Raw genomic sequence first — 19,935 nt, forward strand, 5'->3', positions numbered from 1 at the left:
AAACAGGGTTAAACATATTTTGTACAGAAATAGATGCTGAGCTGATACCAGACTGTATCAGCTAAAAAGATGGATGCAGCCACCATGACATCACTCAGAGGTTTCCAAGATGCAGTCTTGAAACCTGAAGCTCAGTGTTTTGACTATCACAGATCATAAGAAAAAATATGCAAAAGAATGAGCCGAGTTAAACAGAAAGCAGAAAAATGAAGAGTTTGATAAATCAAAATGTAAACATATTAATTCAGGTGCTGTCTGTCCAGTATGTGGTGCATAGGGTTGGCCAGGTTATAGTCAGTTATCTGACTGTGTCAGCTGATGGAGGAATCCAAAGAGATACAACATGGATTTAAACAGCAGCAAATTCCCTCACCAAGTATGCTATCCTCAGTTTTCAGGCACTGAAAATAGCACTATGTAAATTACATCATCTTTTATAACTCAACGGGATGATTAAGAGATGGATCTGACTGTGAAACCAAGAGATATTGCACAATCATATGATAGCACCTTGTCAGTCAGCCCCGGGTTAAGGCACACCCTACTTCTTTTGTTCTTTTAGACTATAATTAATATTTTACAAAGTTACCTTCATGTTAAATTCAATATATTTGAAACTAATCACTGAGACAATAAACTCTTTTTTTTAATTTATTGAGGTCAAAGAATAAGTAAGCAGTCGCATAGATTTCTGCACATTTGGATATTTTTTGTAGCTAGATAAGACAGCCCCTGCTAGCCATTAGAAAAAATGCAGGTTTTATTACCCCGCCCACCAATAGGCAAAGGGAGGTTAAGTTTTTGGTTGTGTTTGTCTGATATCAGGATAACCCAGAAAATTAGTTATTAGGGGTGGTACAAGGAACAATTGTTTAAATTTTGGTGTTGATCCGGATCACAATCTGGATCCAGGAATTTTTTTAATGATTCTTTACCATTGTGAGATAGGGACAGTATGCACATATTTGCATCTAACCTTATGAGGGTAAGTCAGAATACTTTAAAAAGAATTAGGGTGCAACATGAAGACAAGTTCTGTCAGATAGAAACATTTGTTCATGATCCAAGGAGGATTTCGGATCTAATGATCCAGAATGCTGAAAATTATAGGGTCAAAAGAATAATTCACTCCCGTAGAGTTAGAAAGACAGCCAGTGACATGTAACTAACACCAAAATATAGCTGAACCTGATGGAGCATGACAACACTGGGAGGTATCTATTGCAGCGTACACAGAAAACTTGTGAGTGAGGTATGTACTCTGCTGAGTGCCCTTCTAGTTAAAGTTGGATTAATGCATTAAGGTTTGATGCATTTCCACATTGGCTTTACAGTACTTTTAGACCTGGTACCTATGGTTACTTTTTATATACAGTCCACAGATGGTATGCATACTGCATGTGTTGCAAGAAAATTCACCAGAAATAGAAAACTTAGTGCAGCAAATACTTCTTTTTTTTTTCTTGCTTTCCTGAAGCAGCTGATGTCACCTGGATCCCTACATAGTAGAGCACATGAACAATATCTCAAGGCTATATATCCACCCATTCATTTTCTTAAACACTCATCCAATCAACTCAAGCAGAATCGATAAGTGGCTGGTGACCTCGGACAGGTGGCCAGTCCATCACAGGGCTAACACAGAGATACAGACGACCACACTCCCACAAATCCAAACCTACAGTCAATTTAGAATTACCAATAAACCTAACGTGCACGGTTTTGGGCTGTGAGCACATGGAGGAAACCCACATAAGCAGATAGAGAACATTTAAACCTCACACAAAAATGCCCCAGCCCAACCTTATTGCTATCAGACAGCAGTGCTAACCGCTACAGCACAGTGTCACCCATATATGAAAATATGTTTTAAATAATGTTAGGCTTAAAACATGAAAGTAAAAGTTCAAAATGTAGAAAGGCTCCTTTGGTTTGTATAAATATGGAGGTGAATAGCTAGAAGACAACACAAACAGATGTTTTAGTTTACAGTTAGTTGAGATGATTGTGCTGCAGATGTTGCTATAAAAAAAAAAATACAAAACAGGTTTTGTATTGTTTTCCCCACAAACTTGTTTCCTTGGCTTCCAGAATTTGCTGCAAGGACAAATGTGTGGTTAAAACACTGATTTGAAGAGTTGGTGAAAATTTGGGAGAACAGTCAACAAGTTGAGATCATAATCATGCCATCACCCAAAGCCACCATCACCAAAGCAAGCTCATACTCAAGACTGACAGCTAATGCTGGGACACAGTTGGCTGTTGGGTCACAAGATCAACAAAAGAATAAAACTTTTATTACAAATGATAATTGTAACAAATAAAAGTTCAAACCAACAATTAAGTATTCTTTATCTACAGGGAAACGTACAGCCTGCAAACAGCCAGTCTAAAGTCAAAAGAACTAGATAAGCCTAAAAGTTTAAAACTGTTGGTCATCTTGAGTCATATTTTAGGATGCATATATTTTAAGGTTCCATCAGCTCCAAATCTACATTCCACAAAAGGGTGGGCCCAGACAGGGTTGGGAGGAAGATCCTCCCAAATTTTTGAGACCTTTGTTTAAGTTTGAGAATAGTAAACCTTCAGGCCCCAGCTAAGCACCATAATTTATAAAACCCGTCCTCCTCCTACTCTTCAAGCATCTATCCCTACATTTCCAGGACAGTCTATATCTCCAAATACCTTCAGCATGGCACTGATGCAAGTCTCCAAAAATGTTGGTTGTTATAGTTTTTGTTTTTAAGATTTACTTTGGAGCATTTTAGCCTTTACTGGACAGGAGAGTTGAAGAGTTGGTGTGAATAACACACAGGAAATGGTCTGGGATTGACTCAAACCCAGGCCCCTGCAGAAGTGACTTAAAGGTCTACTGCTCAGCCCGGTGGAGCCATAATAGCACCAGTCAGAGTAGTTTCACAGATATCATTCTGCATAGACAGATCATATATTTATAAGCCTTCACAGAATTGTCATAAAGCTGAAAATTTTAAGAAAGATTGTTCATACTTGTGGAGAAACAAGAAAGAAATACCAAAAGAGTACCTGTGGCATTAATTTCTAGTGATTTTCTTTCTTTTGTCCAGGACGGTGGCTCCATCTTCTGACCATTTAGAATCTATTTATAACACGATTACAAAAGTGTCAAGTAATCATTTCAGGGATCCTTTTTAATACATACATCTGAAGTTCATTAATTTCTTGATCGGCAGAGCTCTTGCTATCACTCAAGTGCTTCACTGCATGGATACACTGGAGAAAGCTGGTGCCCTTTGAAAGCTCCAGCCCCCCCCCCTTTTTTTGAATTAAACAATATAACTGGAGTTATTGTCTACCCATTTCAGCCAGATGACTTTTAATTATCACCAGCATTCATCCAGTGATTGATAATATTCCATATGTTTTATGTAGTCAACCACAGTGTCTTGGAGTAAACCGCGTTTGACACCAAACCCCGTGAGAAAATCCACGTATCATGCGTCAGATTGATGATTCTCTTTTCCCCCTTTAATTGTAGCTCTGGCTCAAGAGTACATCCATCATGCAGGATGTGTTTTGCTGTGCTCTTTTTTTCACCGTGATCTATCTCATCCTCCTGTGCAGAGGGTGGAGTGGGGCCATGTGGGCTCATTTACAGGCATCAGTAGTGAGTGATTTGAGTGCAGCACCACTGCAGCCCTGACTTCCATCAAATGTGTGTGTGTGGTGGTGGTGGTGGTGGTGGGGGATTTTTTTTTTTTTTTTTTTTGTTAGCACAACACCAGTGGTGCCAACGGTTCAATCAGCACTACAAGATACACTGAGACACATTTGGGCAGATCACCCTGCAACCATGGTAACAGAAGAATTTTACTAGTTGGCAGCAGCCAATAGTGGGGCACTTCCCACTCAGCGCTGTCCAATAACAGAGCAGCCTGCAGCCCAGCCCACCTAGAACTAACACTGATGGGCTAGTGCAGGGAGGATTTAGAGATGTAGGCTTGGTTAATGAACAAGTACAAGAGTAAGAGTGTGTAGGTATGTGTGTGTGTGTGTGTGTGGGGGGGGGGGGGGGGTGAGTGAGTGTGACTGAATGAGGCTGTACTATAATCTGATGAGAGGATTCCCTCTCGTTTAACCTCGACACATTGTAGAGTAGTACTCGTTCACTGAGACCATCTGACATTCAGCACCAACAGTGCTGCAAGTCCCCTGTCATCACGCTCCCCTCGCACGTTACGTGCACATGCATGCTGCACACACGCGCACACACTGAGCACCTGTCTCTGATCACAGAATAATATAGATCTGAATCTCAAATGTAATACAGTCTTAACCAGAAAGAAGCACATGCCCCCATCAGTTGTCAATAAAGTCATTTATTATTTCACACAATGGATAACATGAACAACTTGAACTGTAGTTCTTCTTAATAAGTGCTCAACGCTGCCAGCCAACAGAAGGGTAGCAAAAGAATGAGCCTTTCTTCTTGAGGAAAGAGAAATTTAAAAAAAAAAAAAAAAAAAAAAAAAAGGAACCTACAAGATCATGAAAGATAAACATGACCAAAAGCATGCCAGCAGACATGGATATACATATATATTACAGGTATATATGTGCTTAAGACACATATCTGTATGCCAGCAAACGCAAATACAAAATATATGTGTACATTTACACATACATACTGTGAAGGATATATGCATATGCATGCGCCTCTAGTATTTACTCTATATGTCAAATATTTGCAGTTTTTAATATTCATACAATGTACAAAAATGTTTCATGAATTAAAAAATTCATTACAAAAAGAAACATATCAAACAATGTACAAGTCTTCCTTCAAATTCAACTTTCGGCTTGTCTAAAATATTTATGCATACAATCAAGTTGAGCATGCAAATAAAGGAAACCCACTCTAGAAAAAGGCTCAAATACACTATGTATACAAACTAAAATATGCCCACACTGTTAGAAGAGCTCACTTTGTGCTCTAAAGAAGTACATTTATTGGTTTTCTCAATGCTTCATCTGCACTTTCAGCTTCGAACAACATTATAGCTTAGAAATGTAATGTATGCTGTGAGGATGACTACATGTACATTTATGAGGCTCTGTTCCACGTGACCCCTCGCTCCATGTGTAGGATGCACATTGCGGCATGCTATATAGGGAATGAGGGCTGATCAAAACTTAGGTGCCATTATCTCTCATCGTAGTTGCTGTGTTGAAGTGGTAAATGCGGACGACAGTAAATACACCCCAACCACTAATGCAAGGTCAAACACTGCTGCACTGCCCTTGGTGCTATAACCAAAGACAAGGTAAAAGATCCTTCCATCAGTGTTTAGGGGCCTCCTGTAGCCATTGGTCCAGATTGGCTGCTAAGTACATCACAACAACAGTGACCTTGAACCCTATACATAACCACATCCCCTCTGCACTCTCTGCGTAGAGTGAAAGCTCTGGATTAGGACAATACTTGTCAGTGTTAGAAGGCACCGAAGCATTGGCTGGTAGGAGAGACAGACAGGACAGACAACACCTGGGGTCTTTAACTCTAGCATCAGAGACCGCTGACTGACCACAGTATGAAGGAGTAAGCTGCCAAGTGTGTAGCCTCTACACCTCACGGCCCCACATTTCTAGACCTCATCTTTACCACAACAGACTGCAGACCCACTGAAAATCATCTAGCAAAGCAAGGTTAAGCACACTAACGTTAGGGCGAGTGTATTTTTGGCTATTTCCTCTGAGAACTCCCCGAACAAAACAACCCTCTTACTTACTCACTGCTACGGCGCTGCCCAAGCTGGCCGCAGGCAAAGTAGCTACAAGTCAGCCGGGATTTCCTATTTTTGGTCGAGTGCACGACGTTGGGGCTTGTATCCTCAACTTTCAAAAGTGTGGTAAGGCAAATCGTTTTAGCATTCTGTGTAATTTAACTGGCTGGAGCAGTGACTGTCAATATGCAGTGGAATTTGTCAAATATTAAAATCACTTATAGTTCCTTGGGTCTTGAGCAGCCTTGATAGAGAGATAAGGTCTACTGTGGTTTGAGGAGACAGTCCCAGCATAGCTGAGCCTAACTGGCATCCATGCAGGATGGACATACTAACACTATTTACAACAGACACATTAATACTGTAGTTTTACATCTGGTTAAGGCTGCACTGCATAGAGCTGCAGTAACTATAGTTTTCATGAGATGATAGTCACTTTCTGCACAACTTATTACAAATTATTACTGGTATTATTCACAATTCTTGATACATGAATTCAATTTATTGAGTAAATAAGACCACTTATTTCTCTTTGTTGAAGGGTGGACCCAGAACAGAAATTCCTTTTAAGGTCATTGCCAGGCATGGCCTGATGCATAGCAAACAACAATGTACGAGAACGTGATTTCCATAAAAACCTCCTCTGTTCTTCCTTTGCCAAGTATATAATCAGTTATATCCCTGATTATTTACTGGGCAGAGTAAGTGATCTTTAATTATATATCTAAGACTCTGGGTACAATCAATATCACTGGATAGAGACACATCTGATACACTCTCCACCGCTGCTGCTACAGCAGTATGTAGGTCAGTAAATGATGTGTATTTAAAACAGTAATATAATAGCTCCTTCAGTCCAGCCCTTCTACCTCTGTTATGATGATGTGAGTCAGAAAAAACTAGGAGGAAGCTGGGAGACACCAGACACCAGTGCCCAGTGACAGAGGATGCTGACTATGGAAGCTGTGAAGGGACACTGGCAGTTTCAGGGTTCTCATGACTAAGACACACGTCATTTGCACAATCATGAACATTTTGGGTCATTGTCTGGGGCACTCTTTGCCACTTCATATTCCTCAGGTCAAATGGTAATTGGTGAGAGAAAGAAACATAAGGCACAAGTCGAACTGCTGCAACTGAGAATCCCACCCCGCCCAAAGAAAACAGAATCTCCTGAAACTAAAACGTCAACAAGGTTGCCAAAGAAACACTGATCCATTGCTTATTATTCAGAAATACCTAATCGAGAAAATACCAACCACTACCCAAAGCCACAAATACTGTAGATAGAGTTTAACAAAGGCTTAACATATTGACACACACAAAAAAAATCCAAGATGGCTACATTCTACAGTGCACATAGGAATGCTTTACATTGGTGCCAACATGGTGGAGAGTTTGTCAAACTCTGATTTAGATACTTTTAAATTATACACTGAATACTGAGACTTTGGTTTCTAAATCTAAATACTGGATTTACTTTCCAAAAATATTTCCAAAGATATGGATTGAAAATTATGTTAAGTAGAAAGACTGGGATTAGCTTTTCAAAACACTGACTGTGAGCCCTCTTCTGCTGAACTGTCCAATTCAGACTCGGGCTTCGTTTTGACGCTTTTGGCTGCGCAGCCTGCATATACAATTTGATTAAAATAATGCATGGTCTCTGGGGTGGATAACCACACCATCGAATGCCGAAACATAAGGCTGGAACAAGCATGTAAGTGCTGCATTTGATTGATGCAAGTGTATGTTTTTTTTTTTTTTTTTAAATAGTGCATTTAACCAATTTTAAGGTTTACCAAAAATACACCTGATATTCCTCCTGTATGCAATGCCCCCTGGTTATAAACACAATAATGAGTGTATGAATGAATACATGTGTTCTTTTTGTCTGAAAACAAGCTTGTCTTGAGTCACACCCATGTCCGTTTTTTTTTTTTTTTGGTTATAAAACAATACACACTTTCATTGTCTATGGTACAACAATTCTATTTAATATTCTGTATGCCAGTACACATCTATGAGCTGGTTTCCCATTGTACAAGGCAGGCAACAGTGGACTTTGTTTCTATGTACAGTCTGGGACAGTCTAACCCACCATATTGCCTTTATGTCACTGCCCAGGAGAGGCCTGAGCAGGGAGAGAGGAAAAAAAATGACACAGCGGGTAGATTGAGGGAGCTCAAGTAATGGAGATGTAAAACATTAGTGGGAATAGGTGAGAGGACAAAGGGGGATGGATTTAAGCGGCAGGCACCAGGGAGGGCTAAAGAATTGGGGTGAGTGTCAAGCAGGGAGAGGGACCACGAGTGAGGAGCTGCCAGGAAGTATCAGTTACTTCTCAAAGGGAGCAAGGACACTAGCAAAACAGGGTAAGTAATAGGGTAAGGTGGCTTAATTACTGAAGTTATTATTCCATGTTTTTGACAAGCTTCCTCAGAAAGGCAAAAATAAGCAGAGCTGCACAGTTTTATATTAACCATTCCCCCCTCCCCTTGCTGGTAAATATATGGCTGAAGCCACATTCAGATACAGTATCATAAAGTACCATACACATCACTGTATCAGATACATAAAGAATCACATAATATCCTACACTATCATAAGTACCACACAGTTTTATAGCATCAGATTCAGTATCAAATAGTACCATATAGTGCCATTGTAAATGAAGGTCCAATGAATCTTTGAAAGGCCCATGTCTGGTTTGGTGTAGCAAACTGAGGGAGGCACCAGAAGTGTTCCCTCCTCCTGCTCCACCACTAACCCACTGTATTCCTCACGACAAATGAGAAAGGAGAAACAAGTCAAAGTGCACCGAGGAGTCCCAAAATTAAGGGCACTGCATCTGATAGGCTTGAAACACTGGCTCCGCTCTCCAGCTCTGGAGGTGCTTTCTCCTGCAGGTCTACTGACTGGATGGAGCCCACGATTCGTCCCTGCTGAAGCCTCTGCCTTTGCGTTTCCCCCCCTTTGCCAGTGGAGGCACAGACCGCGCTTGATGCACCACGGTCTCAATAGTTGCTGAGATGGAATCGTGACTGGAGTACTCCAGAGGCTCGGGGGTCAGGCTCGGCCTGAGGCTCTGCCTACCTGGCAGGTTATCACACCTCTCCAGAACAGGCATCCCCAGAGTCCTCTCATCACCTCTCCTACTGGCCAGCATGTCCAAGCCTCGACCCTCAGCCCAATCTTCTTCCCTCATCTTGGCTGGCTCTGGTTCCTCCAGAGGTTGCTTTCTGGGTCGTCCGGGCCTTCTTTTGATGACATTGTTTCCTGTTTTGGCTTGTCGCTGCAGGCGTTTGGCACGAAGGATCTTCTGCACATGCTCAAAGTTCAAAGAATGCATCCTCCTAACGTCCTTCTGGATCTGTTCCACTTCACGACGTTTATACCTCCGTTTACTGGGAACACCTGGAAAAGGAGAGAGGGAGAATGAGTGAGGTGAGACGTGTCAAGGGAAAATAAATAGCAAAGTAAGGTATATAAAAAGAAAGGCGCTTTTGTGTTTGCATGTCAGTTAAAAAGAGCAGTCTTGGAAAGACTAGGAAAGACATCACGCCAATTTAGCTCATGAAGAGAAAGTCTTTTCTTGCTTTAAGAGCTTCCTGCTAATTTTGAGATATTCATGTAAGCTTTTCAAAGCCCAGCTGAGCCAGGAGAGCAGATCCTATCCTGTAATTGTCTACTAGAGAGCAGAGAGAAGAGGGGAGAGGAGGAGATCCTATTCTGCTAGCAGGAAATGTCTCCTTCAACCATTTAATATGTCGCTACACAATAACAACCCTGTGCATCTGGAGCACAGACTGCCAAAAAGCCAAACACGCACGCATGCACACGCACACGCACACGCATACACACACACATACACATCAACACTCTTGTCCACATGCACGTTCGCATACAGACACATACAAAAACACACATATGCATACATGCACATGCACAAAAATGAATTCAGCAGTTCAGAATGGCTGAGCAGAAGAAACTGGAGCCATATTGTTTCCTTCACACGGGTGAACTGGGCAGTATGCCCTTTACACTCTGCTCTATCCTTACTCTTTCCCCTTTTCCCCATCACTCACATTCTCTTTTCCACTCGTCACTTCATGGGCGGCAATATACTACTCTCTAATTTTCAATTAAACTGGTAACACTTCACCATTTCATTTCCATCTTTATTTCAGAAACCGCTTCCTGATCTTGGTCTGCCTCTGTCATTCTTTTTGTTTCCCATCTATGTCCCATTTCTTTGCTTCCCCCCTCCTCCCTGTCTGGGCACTGTTCCCGGGGCTCGGACTGAGCCACAGCCAAAATGGAGGAAAAGCACAATCAACCACCAGTCCCCAAGCAGTGTGCACACAACATGCTTCGTCTCTTTTCCTTGAGCTTTTTCTCCTATTGCTGGATTCCTCAGCTATAACCTTCCTTCCTTTCTTTCAGACTCCTGCTGATATGGTGTAGCAGGTTTCTTCAGTGTGCTAACATTTGATGGGCACATTAAACCAAAGATGTTTTCAGTTTTATACTTTAAATATTGTTTGGCTGTATTACAGCAAAATGTGTGAAAATGATTCTCAAGACACTCAGAATATGTCTATTTCATAAAACATTGGGGGGAGGGGGGGGGGGTATTTAACAGATTTTTTTTTCAAGATTTACACAGCATTAGTGAACTGCCACAACTAGTAGGATACAATATTTTTTTCACCCTAAAGAGACCAAATGGTAATGATGTGAAAAAAATAAGAGATGGAAATTGCAAAGCACCATGCTGAGCTGTTTGCTAATGAATTAAGGGCTGGAAAAGATAAAGAGAGGCTTGACTGCCTCCCATATAAACCTCAGAAGAATATCACACTGTTGTTGGTCAAAGATTCAGGGCAGACAGTGAAATTAGTTAATTCACAGCACTAAGTAGCAGTAGTTTATGAGAAGTGAGCACATGCATGCACAGGCACATACACACACACAGGCAGGCACGCACACACACACACACACACACACACACACACACACGCGCGCGCGCACACACATGCACGCACACATGCACGCACACACGCACGCACACACACACACACGCACGCACACACGCACGCACACACATGCACGCACACTACAAAGTAGCAGAAATTTATGAGCTCCATACACGGAACATAAAACCGGTGACCTTCAGCAGTGTGAGAGGCTGTATAGCACTGAGAACCTGTTTCTCTGTGAAATAGGAAGTCACAGCTATGCTCACTTATCTGCTGCCTGTGCCGTAGCTGAGACCAAGGTTCGGAGACAGAATAAAGTAATCCTTTATGTATATTATTTAGTGATTTTTTTTTTCTGGATGAAGGTACATGCATGTGTTTAAAGAAGCTACGTCTCTCGTCCTCTGTGCTGAACTATCGCAGGTCCTGTCACTTCCCTATGCTGGCAGTGGGTGCCTTCTTCCAGATGTTTTGGGTCTTAATCTGCATCCTTAGTTTCTCCTCTTGCACTCCTGACCCCCTAACTGAAAGTTGCTTGATGTCCTCCCAAACCTGTGCGTCACACAGTATATGTTGCAATCTATTATTTCTGTCATCCTGACTGTTTATACTGGGAATTTACTATGTTGTTTTATGGTGTACACACAACATCTATCACATGTCTTATCTTATCTGGTTTGAGGGTCAGTACACAGCGTGTGTCATATGCTGTACAGGCTACAAAGCCCCTTGCGGCAAATTTGTGATTTGTTACACTGGGCTACATAAATACAATTTGGCTTGACCTCCCACAAAGAAATTTGGTCTCATTTATTCAATAAATACTTTCATTCAGATGTTCACGTAAGAAACTTGAGTCTGATGCAGTGAGCTCTGCTGATTAGCCAAGAAGCAAACACACAACCTAACACATGGAGAGACACACATATGCTTAATGATTTGTCTAGGACTTACAATCTCCTTGTTGCATGCTCAGATAATAATATGAATTTTATATCTGTATCAGCTCATGGATGGGGGATCCATCTATCTGTCTATCCGCGTGCATGTAGGGGCCTGTGCCTGCATGTGCAGCGAGCATTCTCATGCACATGTGTCTGTGTTTTAATTGGACTAAAGCTGTGAAGTGAAGCAGTAAGTCATGCTAGAGGAGGAGTGTGGGGATGTGGGGGGTAAAGAGGGTAAAGGGGGAATGCGGGGGAGGGGAGACAAGGGAAAAGCAAAAAGTGAAAGGGAAGGAGAGAGAGCTAGAAGAGAGAGAGAGGAACAAGAGGAAATCTGCGTATGGATGTGAGAACTACGGGAGAGAGGCAGGGGAGGAAAGCAAGGGCAAGAACTGCAGAAGCAGCAAAAGGGAAGGGAAGGACACAGAGGGTAGAAGAGGTATAACAACACTGGAGGGATAATATGGATGGGTTGGGGGGAGGAGGAGTCATTATGGAGGGGGGGTTTGGGGGGTGTATATGAGTCATCCGTCCTGGATCCCCTGGGGTGGGGGGGTGTATTCTAACTGAGCCCCTGGCTTCTCCTCCCCGCCACTGGACTAGGCCCCAGTCATTAAACCCCTGGCTACCAGCCAGCTCTTTTAACACAGGCAAGGGCCTTTTACGGCGTGTCTGTAGAAAATAAATCATACTGTGTGAATAATATATCTCTGGCAAAAGCATTGGCAGGAGAGAGGGAAGGGAGGCAGGGTGGGGAGGAAGGAGAGATTGGTGAATTATAGTCGTCTCCATCCATGCATTACGTTCTCTTTATCCCCAGCCAGATGTGCTCAAAGACAGCAGAATACAGAATGTACCAAAATACACATTCATTTGGTAGTGAGAATTTGGTGCTACCCAGTCTCTTTGTCTGCTTTAAGCCTTGATAATGATGTGCATAGTGTATTTATAATAGGAATCACCTTGACAAGTATTACAGAATCTACATTTAAAATGGGAAAACCCAGTTAATTGACTAAATGTGATAAAGCCAGCAAATAACAGAAGTCAATTAACACTCAGGAACAGAGTTAAATATTAATGTATAACCTATTATTTTTGCAGACGTGCTCTCTATCTGGCCACATTACCCTTATATATATATATATATGGTGCTTTATTGTACTGCCACTAAGTCATGTCGACACGGTGAGAGCATCACCTACATATGTGGTCACACGGGTGAAAATCTTAAGTTTTCAGTTATTGCTTGTTGGAAAGTATCATCAGTATAGTTATTTTTTGTTTCATTAATACACTGCTGTTCTTACTTCTCTATAACAGATTGGAATCTTGCTGTTTTATATAAGCTGTCCACGTCCTGCTAATGCTTCAGATCAGAAGCTTTCCACATGTGAGCCATGCATGCGTTTATTTAGAGGTGAAGTAAGGCTCTGTCTGGATTGTTCGCTCACTCAGCTGTTATATAGTGTACATAAACACTGGTGAATCACTAAGGAACAAGTGCAAACTACTGCTCATAAATTTTGGACATTACTTGGACACACCACTGACATGATTTGGCGCGGTCTAGTCGCATAAACACACAACAGAATATGCGCACCACATTTAAGATAACGGGCACAACACAGTTGCTATTATTTTGTGATGGACATATCACTCCCGCCACACTGAAGCGAAAATCTAAAACGCAAATCTGTGCACAGACAACTTTATATAAAACATGCTTCGGCTGAACGTTATCCCCCTCTACGAGCACGATGGGGACTGGAGCTGTAACTGTGCGATTGCACTCTAATCTTCAGTATATTAATTGCAAATGAACATCACACATGCAGAGCAGTCAAATACATTAACATAACCATTTTTTTAGAAGCAGCAGCCGTGTTGATGTTATAGCTGGAATGCAAGTACTTCATAAGCGAGCATATTTATAGTTTAGAATTCAACTCAAATCTGAAATGCAGCTTCTGTACACTTCTTTTAGGTGAGTCACGTGGTGATTTTGTTGTGCCCTGTAGAGTGGATGATATTTACAGTTGAGATTTTGAACAATGGGCGAGCCTTTGTCTAACTATGAATGAACAGCTTGGAAACGTAAAGACAAGCAAACAACAGGAGTTATTGCATTTTAGCCAAACCTCAAACCTCCAACACATCATCAAAGTAAGCAACGTGCTATATCATGCTGTCCCAGCGAGTAGAAAACAATTCCTGCTGTTTTTATTTATAAGTCCGGCACACAATGCAGTGTGCGTTCTTGTAAATATGTAGTGTTCTTACCGGTGAGGGATGGACTGGAACACTTGTTCATCTGTCCTGGCTCCTGCCTCACAGTTTGGAATGACATTAAGCCCTGATCTCCAAACACAGTGAGCCTCGTCCTCCTGCTTCTTCCACCACACTCGTCCTCTTGTGACCCCAGAAATAGGTCAGACGCTGACTCTGACCGCTGTGACTGGCTATTGTAGCTGCCCATGAAGCTCTTTTTAGGCTGTCCAGTCTGAAGGGAATGGAACTGACTGTCAGCAAGAGAGTGTGAGGACAGCTGGTCAGACTCAAAAATCCCTAAGCTGGATCCCAGGTTTGAAGAGCCTCTGCCATTGCCCCTCTGCTTGTCCAGAAGCTTTGAAGAACCCTGACTGGCCAAGTCTCTCCTCTCACTCAGCATGCTGAGACGTGCATTGGTCTTAGCGCCACTGAAAAGTCCTCCCAGCTCTTGCCGGTCTCGTGGTGAAAGAAGAGGTTCATCCTTGTGCTTATGTTTATGCTTGTGCTTCCTCTTGTGGAGACGAACCCCTGCAAGACCACCTGCGCTGCTGCCGCCCAGGGAGCCCAAACCCTCTCCCCTTACAGATGGCCCCTGAAGTGGCCCACTAGTGCTGCAAAGCTTGGCGCCTGGCTGGATTTTTGAGTGTCCGCTGGAGTGGAAAGCTTTGGGAGGGGGCACAGCAGGCCTCATGAAGGGAGATGGAGGCGCCGGTCCTAGCGAGTGGTGGGGCAGATAAAATGGGGGAGTAGGGGGAAAGTAGCCCAGACTCAGAGGAGGTGCGTAAGGCATCGCATACGGTGCTGCATAGTAATTTCCCCCTGCCAGCGGATAACCATATCCTTGAACAAAAGGCAGCTTCGATGTGATTGGCTCGCTGGCTTTGGCTGGACGACCGCGTCTCCTCTTAGCCTTCAGATCAGCACTCCTGCGGAGGTATGAACTGGAGTCACAGGGGTAGGAGTCGTAGGTAATAGGGTAGTAATGGTGGAAGTTGAGGCGGAAAATGGAAGGATAGGGATGCTGGGGGTAGCAGGTGTATCGTCTGTGAGATACTCGTAACTGCTGGAGCTTTAACACAACCTACAGGGAGGAGTAAAAGAGGAAACATTTAGAAAAAACACACCTTTTAGTATGTGGTTGTATGTTACAGTGGTTGTTTAACGCTCACACTCAAGATTTATTACAGTGTTTCTAACCTCGTCCAGTTCAGAGAGAAAGTGAAGATGATCCCGGCTCTGTAGGCACTTCCTCTTCCGTCGATGATGCTTTTGCTTCTTTTCCTGCTGTGACAGAAAGTTATCAACAGCCGTTACTTGGCGCTCGCAGCGTGTTCTGCCACCTCTGTTGGATGCTTCCAAAGCTGCTGCCTCCGCAGCCTCAAACCCACACAGATCAAATGAGTACCTGCATAAACACAACATAAAACATAAAATCACATTAAAACTAGCAGGTAAATGAATACATGTCAGTCTGTTAGATGTCTATAAAGCAAGTAAAGATGTGCAACAGCAGTGTACTGCACCTTCGTCGAGAGGCATGACCCTTCTCAGTTTGATCTGAGGTACTGTTGTTGTCTGTCCCAATCCCACTGTCACTGGGAATAGTCTCCTCACTGTGGGACTCGCTGATGGGGGACAGAGTCACCTCCTTCACTGATGCCCCCTCTGACAAGTGGGATGGTGAATTAGCCAGAAGTCGTGGCGGAGACAATTTCCATCCCCCAGTGAGAAAGCTCCTGCCTGCTGGTTTAGAGGGCAAGGCTGAGATGGGCTGCAAACTGGGCATAGCGGAATCAGAGTGGCTCGTTCTTATAGATGGAGCACTAGAGCTGGGAGATGAGGTGGTGGAAGGCACTACAGGGCTCTCATAGAGACTCGATGTGGAGACAGACAATACTGGCTTGTCCCTAGTGGTTTTGGGAGGGGTGGAGCCTTGGGTTTCTGCTCTAGGTTTCCGCCCTCTCTTCTTACCAATGTAGATGGTTCCTCTCTTGCTGACATTTATTTGTTTCCCCAATCGAGCTTCAATGGTGGATGCCATGGCACTCATAGCTGAGGTAACAGGGGCAGAAGATGACTTCAGAGCCAGAGTGCCATTTTGACATGATCCTGAAAAGATCTCATTCAGGATGCTCTGCATTTTCCCAAGCTTCATCTTATTCATTGGCCTGGAATGGCCCCTTCCACGCTTTACTTTGAGCGTGCTGGCGTTGGTCATCGTGGAGGCCATTTGCACTAAAGTGTTTAGTGTGTGTGTCTTTCTCCTACGATTTAGCCCTGCAGTGGTTTCCTGGGCCAATGGGCTTGGAGGTGAGGTGGAAGTGGCCTCATGAATCGTCTCCACTGTTAAGAGTGGCTGTTTCTTGGGGCGTCCTCGTTTCCTCTTAATTGGAGTGTGGACTGTCAGGCTGTCAGTGTTGGTGTACAGTGGGCTAGAAGGGGTAATGGGGAAAGCAGAGGGTGGGTCAGCTAAGGTCACGAGGCTACCCAGATTTTCTCTCTGGGGTGATGTAATGCTGGCATGGTTTTTTGATTTCAGGTAGGACCATCTGTCATTGGCCTTGGTCGGTCTGGAACTGACTGTAGAGCTGGTGCTGTGACTAGAGCTAGGACTCAGGTCGGCTCTTGATCTGGGGCTTGGACTGGGGCTGATATTTGCCCTGGGTTTGGGGCTGGGGATAGGGCTGATGTTACTCCGGGGGCTGGGGCTAGGGTTTGGGCTAGGGAATCTGGGATTCACGTTGAGACTGGGCTTGCTGATGTGATTGTGAGTTGGCTCTCTGGGTTTAAGGGTGTCTACGCTGATCCTAGGACGACCCAAGGGGTTCTTTTTTATCCTGTTTGCACTCAAATTTGACTCTTGGTCAGGCCCACTTGTAACTGTCTCTCCCATTTCTGCCCTGTCCACCCTCTCTCCCTTTTCTCTTTTGTCACCTTTATCCAGCCTTTCTGCACTGACATCAGCCTGACTCGTGAGTCGAGAATCATTTTTGTGAGTCTCTATCTTATGTGCTACTCTGGGTTCTAAGGACCCAGGCTGCTGCTTCTCTGTTGCATCAGAGTCCAGAGTCCGCTGCTGTGATTGCTCCTCTACAGAAAATGACTCGTCAAAAGAAGGCCTTCTCCGCCTCTTTCTTCCTTTTGCTTCCTCTGCCAGCATGGGCATCCCTCGGTCTTCTTCATCTCCTTTCCTCCCAGCAATTGTTCGCTCTCGTTCCTCTTTTCTCCTTTCCTCTCTTTCTTCATGGAACCGCTCAGCTGTCTCCTCTTGCCTGTACTTCTGCCTCTCCTCTGAATTATTTGGGCTCTCTGATCCTTTCTCTGGCTGTCCCCAATGTGAATCAGCACTGTGGGGATTACAGAGCATCCTCTGGGAGTCCTTCCTGCCGTACTTCCTCTTGATGTTCCCAAAGAGTTGCTCACTGACCTCTTGCAAACCCTTTCCCCTGGAGAGATTTACACAGGGAAATAATTAGGATGAGTGGAATAAAATGAGACTGAAAGGATATTTTATATTTCACCAAAACTGTACAGAATATTTACAATCTAATTTGAATAACTGTATCTAGTTCATTAAAAGACCTTCCTTTCAAATGTTGCAACTGTAACTTTAACTGTTTCAGCTTTTCCCCTTCCCTTTTACAGTATACAGTTCACGATAGCATCCACCACGTGCAAAAATAAATTATACCTGCTGAGGGAGGTCAGGTTGAGAATGCTGGCATCTGTGACCACTGGCAGCTGCAGGTCTGGAGTCAGAGACCTCTGAGGTGAGGGACTTTGTGTTGCTGTTCGTGAGAAAGCTTGGGTTGGATCTAGCAAAGAGATTCTGCTGACTGCTGCCAAATCTCGGGCTGGCTCAGAATCTGCAGGATGGGCTGGAGATACAGAGGGTGCTGTAGATGGGATCCAGTCTGGACTGATTTGGTGCTGGGGTGCTTGAGGGTGTTGGAATTTCTGCGTGAGGGAGTGCTGCGTTTGCTGTGTCTGTGAGAGTGAGTGTGCAGGATGGAGGGAGCTGCGAAGCTGGTGCTTGAGAGGAGGGTTATCTCCCAGTAGTTGCAGCAGGCCTCCCTCTCTCTGCTCTGGCATTCTGAACTGGCGCTCATATGTCTGGGGATGACAGAAAAGAGACACAAAGACTAGTGACTACATTTAAACTGCAATCATGAGACAGCTTTATATAGCTGCAGGGATAGACAAATGATATGATAATGATAATGTGATCATAAAACTATGACTACTCTATTTCCTGTCTTCTTAACATCAGCCTATCTCCACAGACATAAAACATACATAGCGCAACATTCAGTTCAGCATATAGTTTATATTTTGTCAGCACTTATCAAATCACTGATTTTCTCTAATATGACAGTTTTTGCTGTAGATCTGAAGATTTCAATGCATCTTGTGTGCATGAGAAAACAGTGTGCAACAGAACAAAAGGCTTGTTTACAGAGTAATTAAATTCCTGTGGCAAGGATGTTGCATGCTGTGAGAGCTAGGGGAATAGAGCTGGGGGTGTCTGAGTACTAAACACAGGAGCTTAGCGAAGCTGTGTCCCTGCCCTAGATGCATCATTATTTACTGCATATCATATTTATGTGTGTGACAGCTCTCATACACTGTTCACAACTATAACTGCAATGTCATACTGTCAAGAACGCGCTGTGCACAACATATGTCCTGAAACTATGATACAATTTATCTATATTTCTTTCACTGAAACGCCACAAATCTGAAGTAAGCCTTGGCTCAGTTAGACTAGTCCACTTAAAGGAGAAAATACAAAAGTGTAATATACTGTATTAGCCCACATAACTCTGCTTAAGGTATCACTGCTGCATAATCAGTGTACTGCTGGAAGATGAGAAATAGAGCAGCGGATGGCCTTTGTGGTTTAGCCTGTTATTAACAGACTCAGTATGACGCAACGAGACACTGTTCTGCTACGCTGCAGGGAGATGTAACCTAACCACAGGCCTGCCTCTCAGCATGTACACATGGGCATGCAAGTGCACACACACACACACTCACGCTTGTATACAGTAGATGCACACATTTCAAAGACTTTACAAAATCCCGGCTACACGCGTTTGAAAGCACAAATCTAGTCTAGATGGAACAGCTCCTTGTCGGGTGATAAGGTATCTACTCTTTACAGAGAGATATACACAGTCGTGCAGATGCAGAATAATGAAATCTATCCTGTACTTTTATGACAGTGTAAATATTTGCGAGGTCAAGATCGCCACATTTTCTTCCCTGCTAATGTCCTGCTCTGCCTTCATCTCCTCTGTTCCTTCTCTATCACTCTCTCTGCTCTCTCGACTACTGTCAGTAGTCAAGTAGTGACACTCATTATGTTTCCACACTTGTTGCAGAAGCTGTTTATTGGCCAGAAGCAATCTGCACAAATTCACAAGCACAAAAACACACAAAAGCGCTGAGAAGCACAACACTCGCAGCCACATGGGTGAAAACGTTTACTGGGCACGTGCGCAAAAGCTGAGCGCTGTAAATGATTAACAGAGCCAGCAAATGCAGGTATGTAAATGCACACTCGAATTTATCTCCTGAACACACTTCTATGGTATCCTCTCAGTTGTGAGGTGTGTGTATGTGTGTGTGTGTGTGTGTGTGTATACACAGTGACACTAGAGAAGAGACGCTGGGAGTCCACAGAGGGATAAGATGACAGACACCTGATACATACTTGCTTTCTCATTTAACCTGTCCTAGAATACCTGCTGTTTCAGGTTAAAGGAGGGCACAGAAAAAAAAAAGACAGGCTGCGAGATGGGGGCGGTTAGAGTGCGACCAGCAGACATACACATACGCACACAGAGAAAATTTATCTTCCCCACTGACCACAAAGCAACCACAGAGAGATAATAAAGAGAGGGCACATGGACACCTTTCCTACCAGAGACAGGAGAGCAAAAGAGAAGAAAAAAAAATTAGAAATAGAAAGCC

At 43.5% G+C, this 19,935-nt stretch overlaps 1 protein-coding gene across 1 annotated transcript in view; it reads right to left on the minus strand.

The window, feature by feature from the left end:
* Positions 1 to 4,518: 4,518 nt before the first annotated feature.
* setbp1 (SET binding protein 1) overlaps positions 4,519 to 19,935 on the minus strand; it is a 36,931-nt gene continuing 21,514 nt past the window's right edge. Inside the window, exons 3-7 of the mRNA XM_030737359.1 lie at positions 17,651 to 18,072; positions 15,483 to 17,405; positions 15,157 to 15,364; positions 13,972 to 15,040; positions 4,519 to 9,179 (exon numbers count right to left, since the gene is read on the minus strand). Of these exons, the coding sequence (XP_030593219.1) occupies positions 8,674 to 9,179; positions 13,972 to 15,040; positions 15,157 to 15,364; positions 15,483 to 17,405; positions 17,651 to 18,072 (4,128 nt within the window). The 3' untranslated portion in view covers positions 4,519 to 8,673. The remainder of the gene's footprint in view (positions 9,180 to 13,971; positions 15,041 to 15,156; positions 15,365 to 15,482; positions 17,406 to 17,650; positions 18,073 to 19,935) is intronic.

The sequence above is a fragment of the Archocentrus centrarchus genome, chromosome 9 (genome assembly GCF_007364275.1).
Source record: "Archocentrus centrarchus isolate MPI-CPG fArcCen1 chromosome 9, fArcCen1, whole genome shotgun sequence".
Classification (NCBI taxonomy): Eukaryota; Metazoa; Chordata; class Actinopteri; order Cichliformes; family Cichlidae; genus Archocentrus; species Archocentrus centrarchus.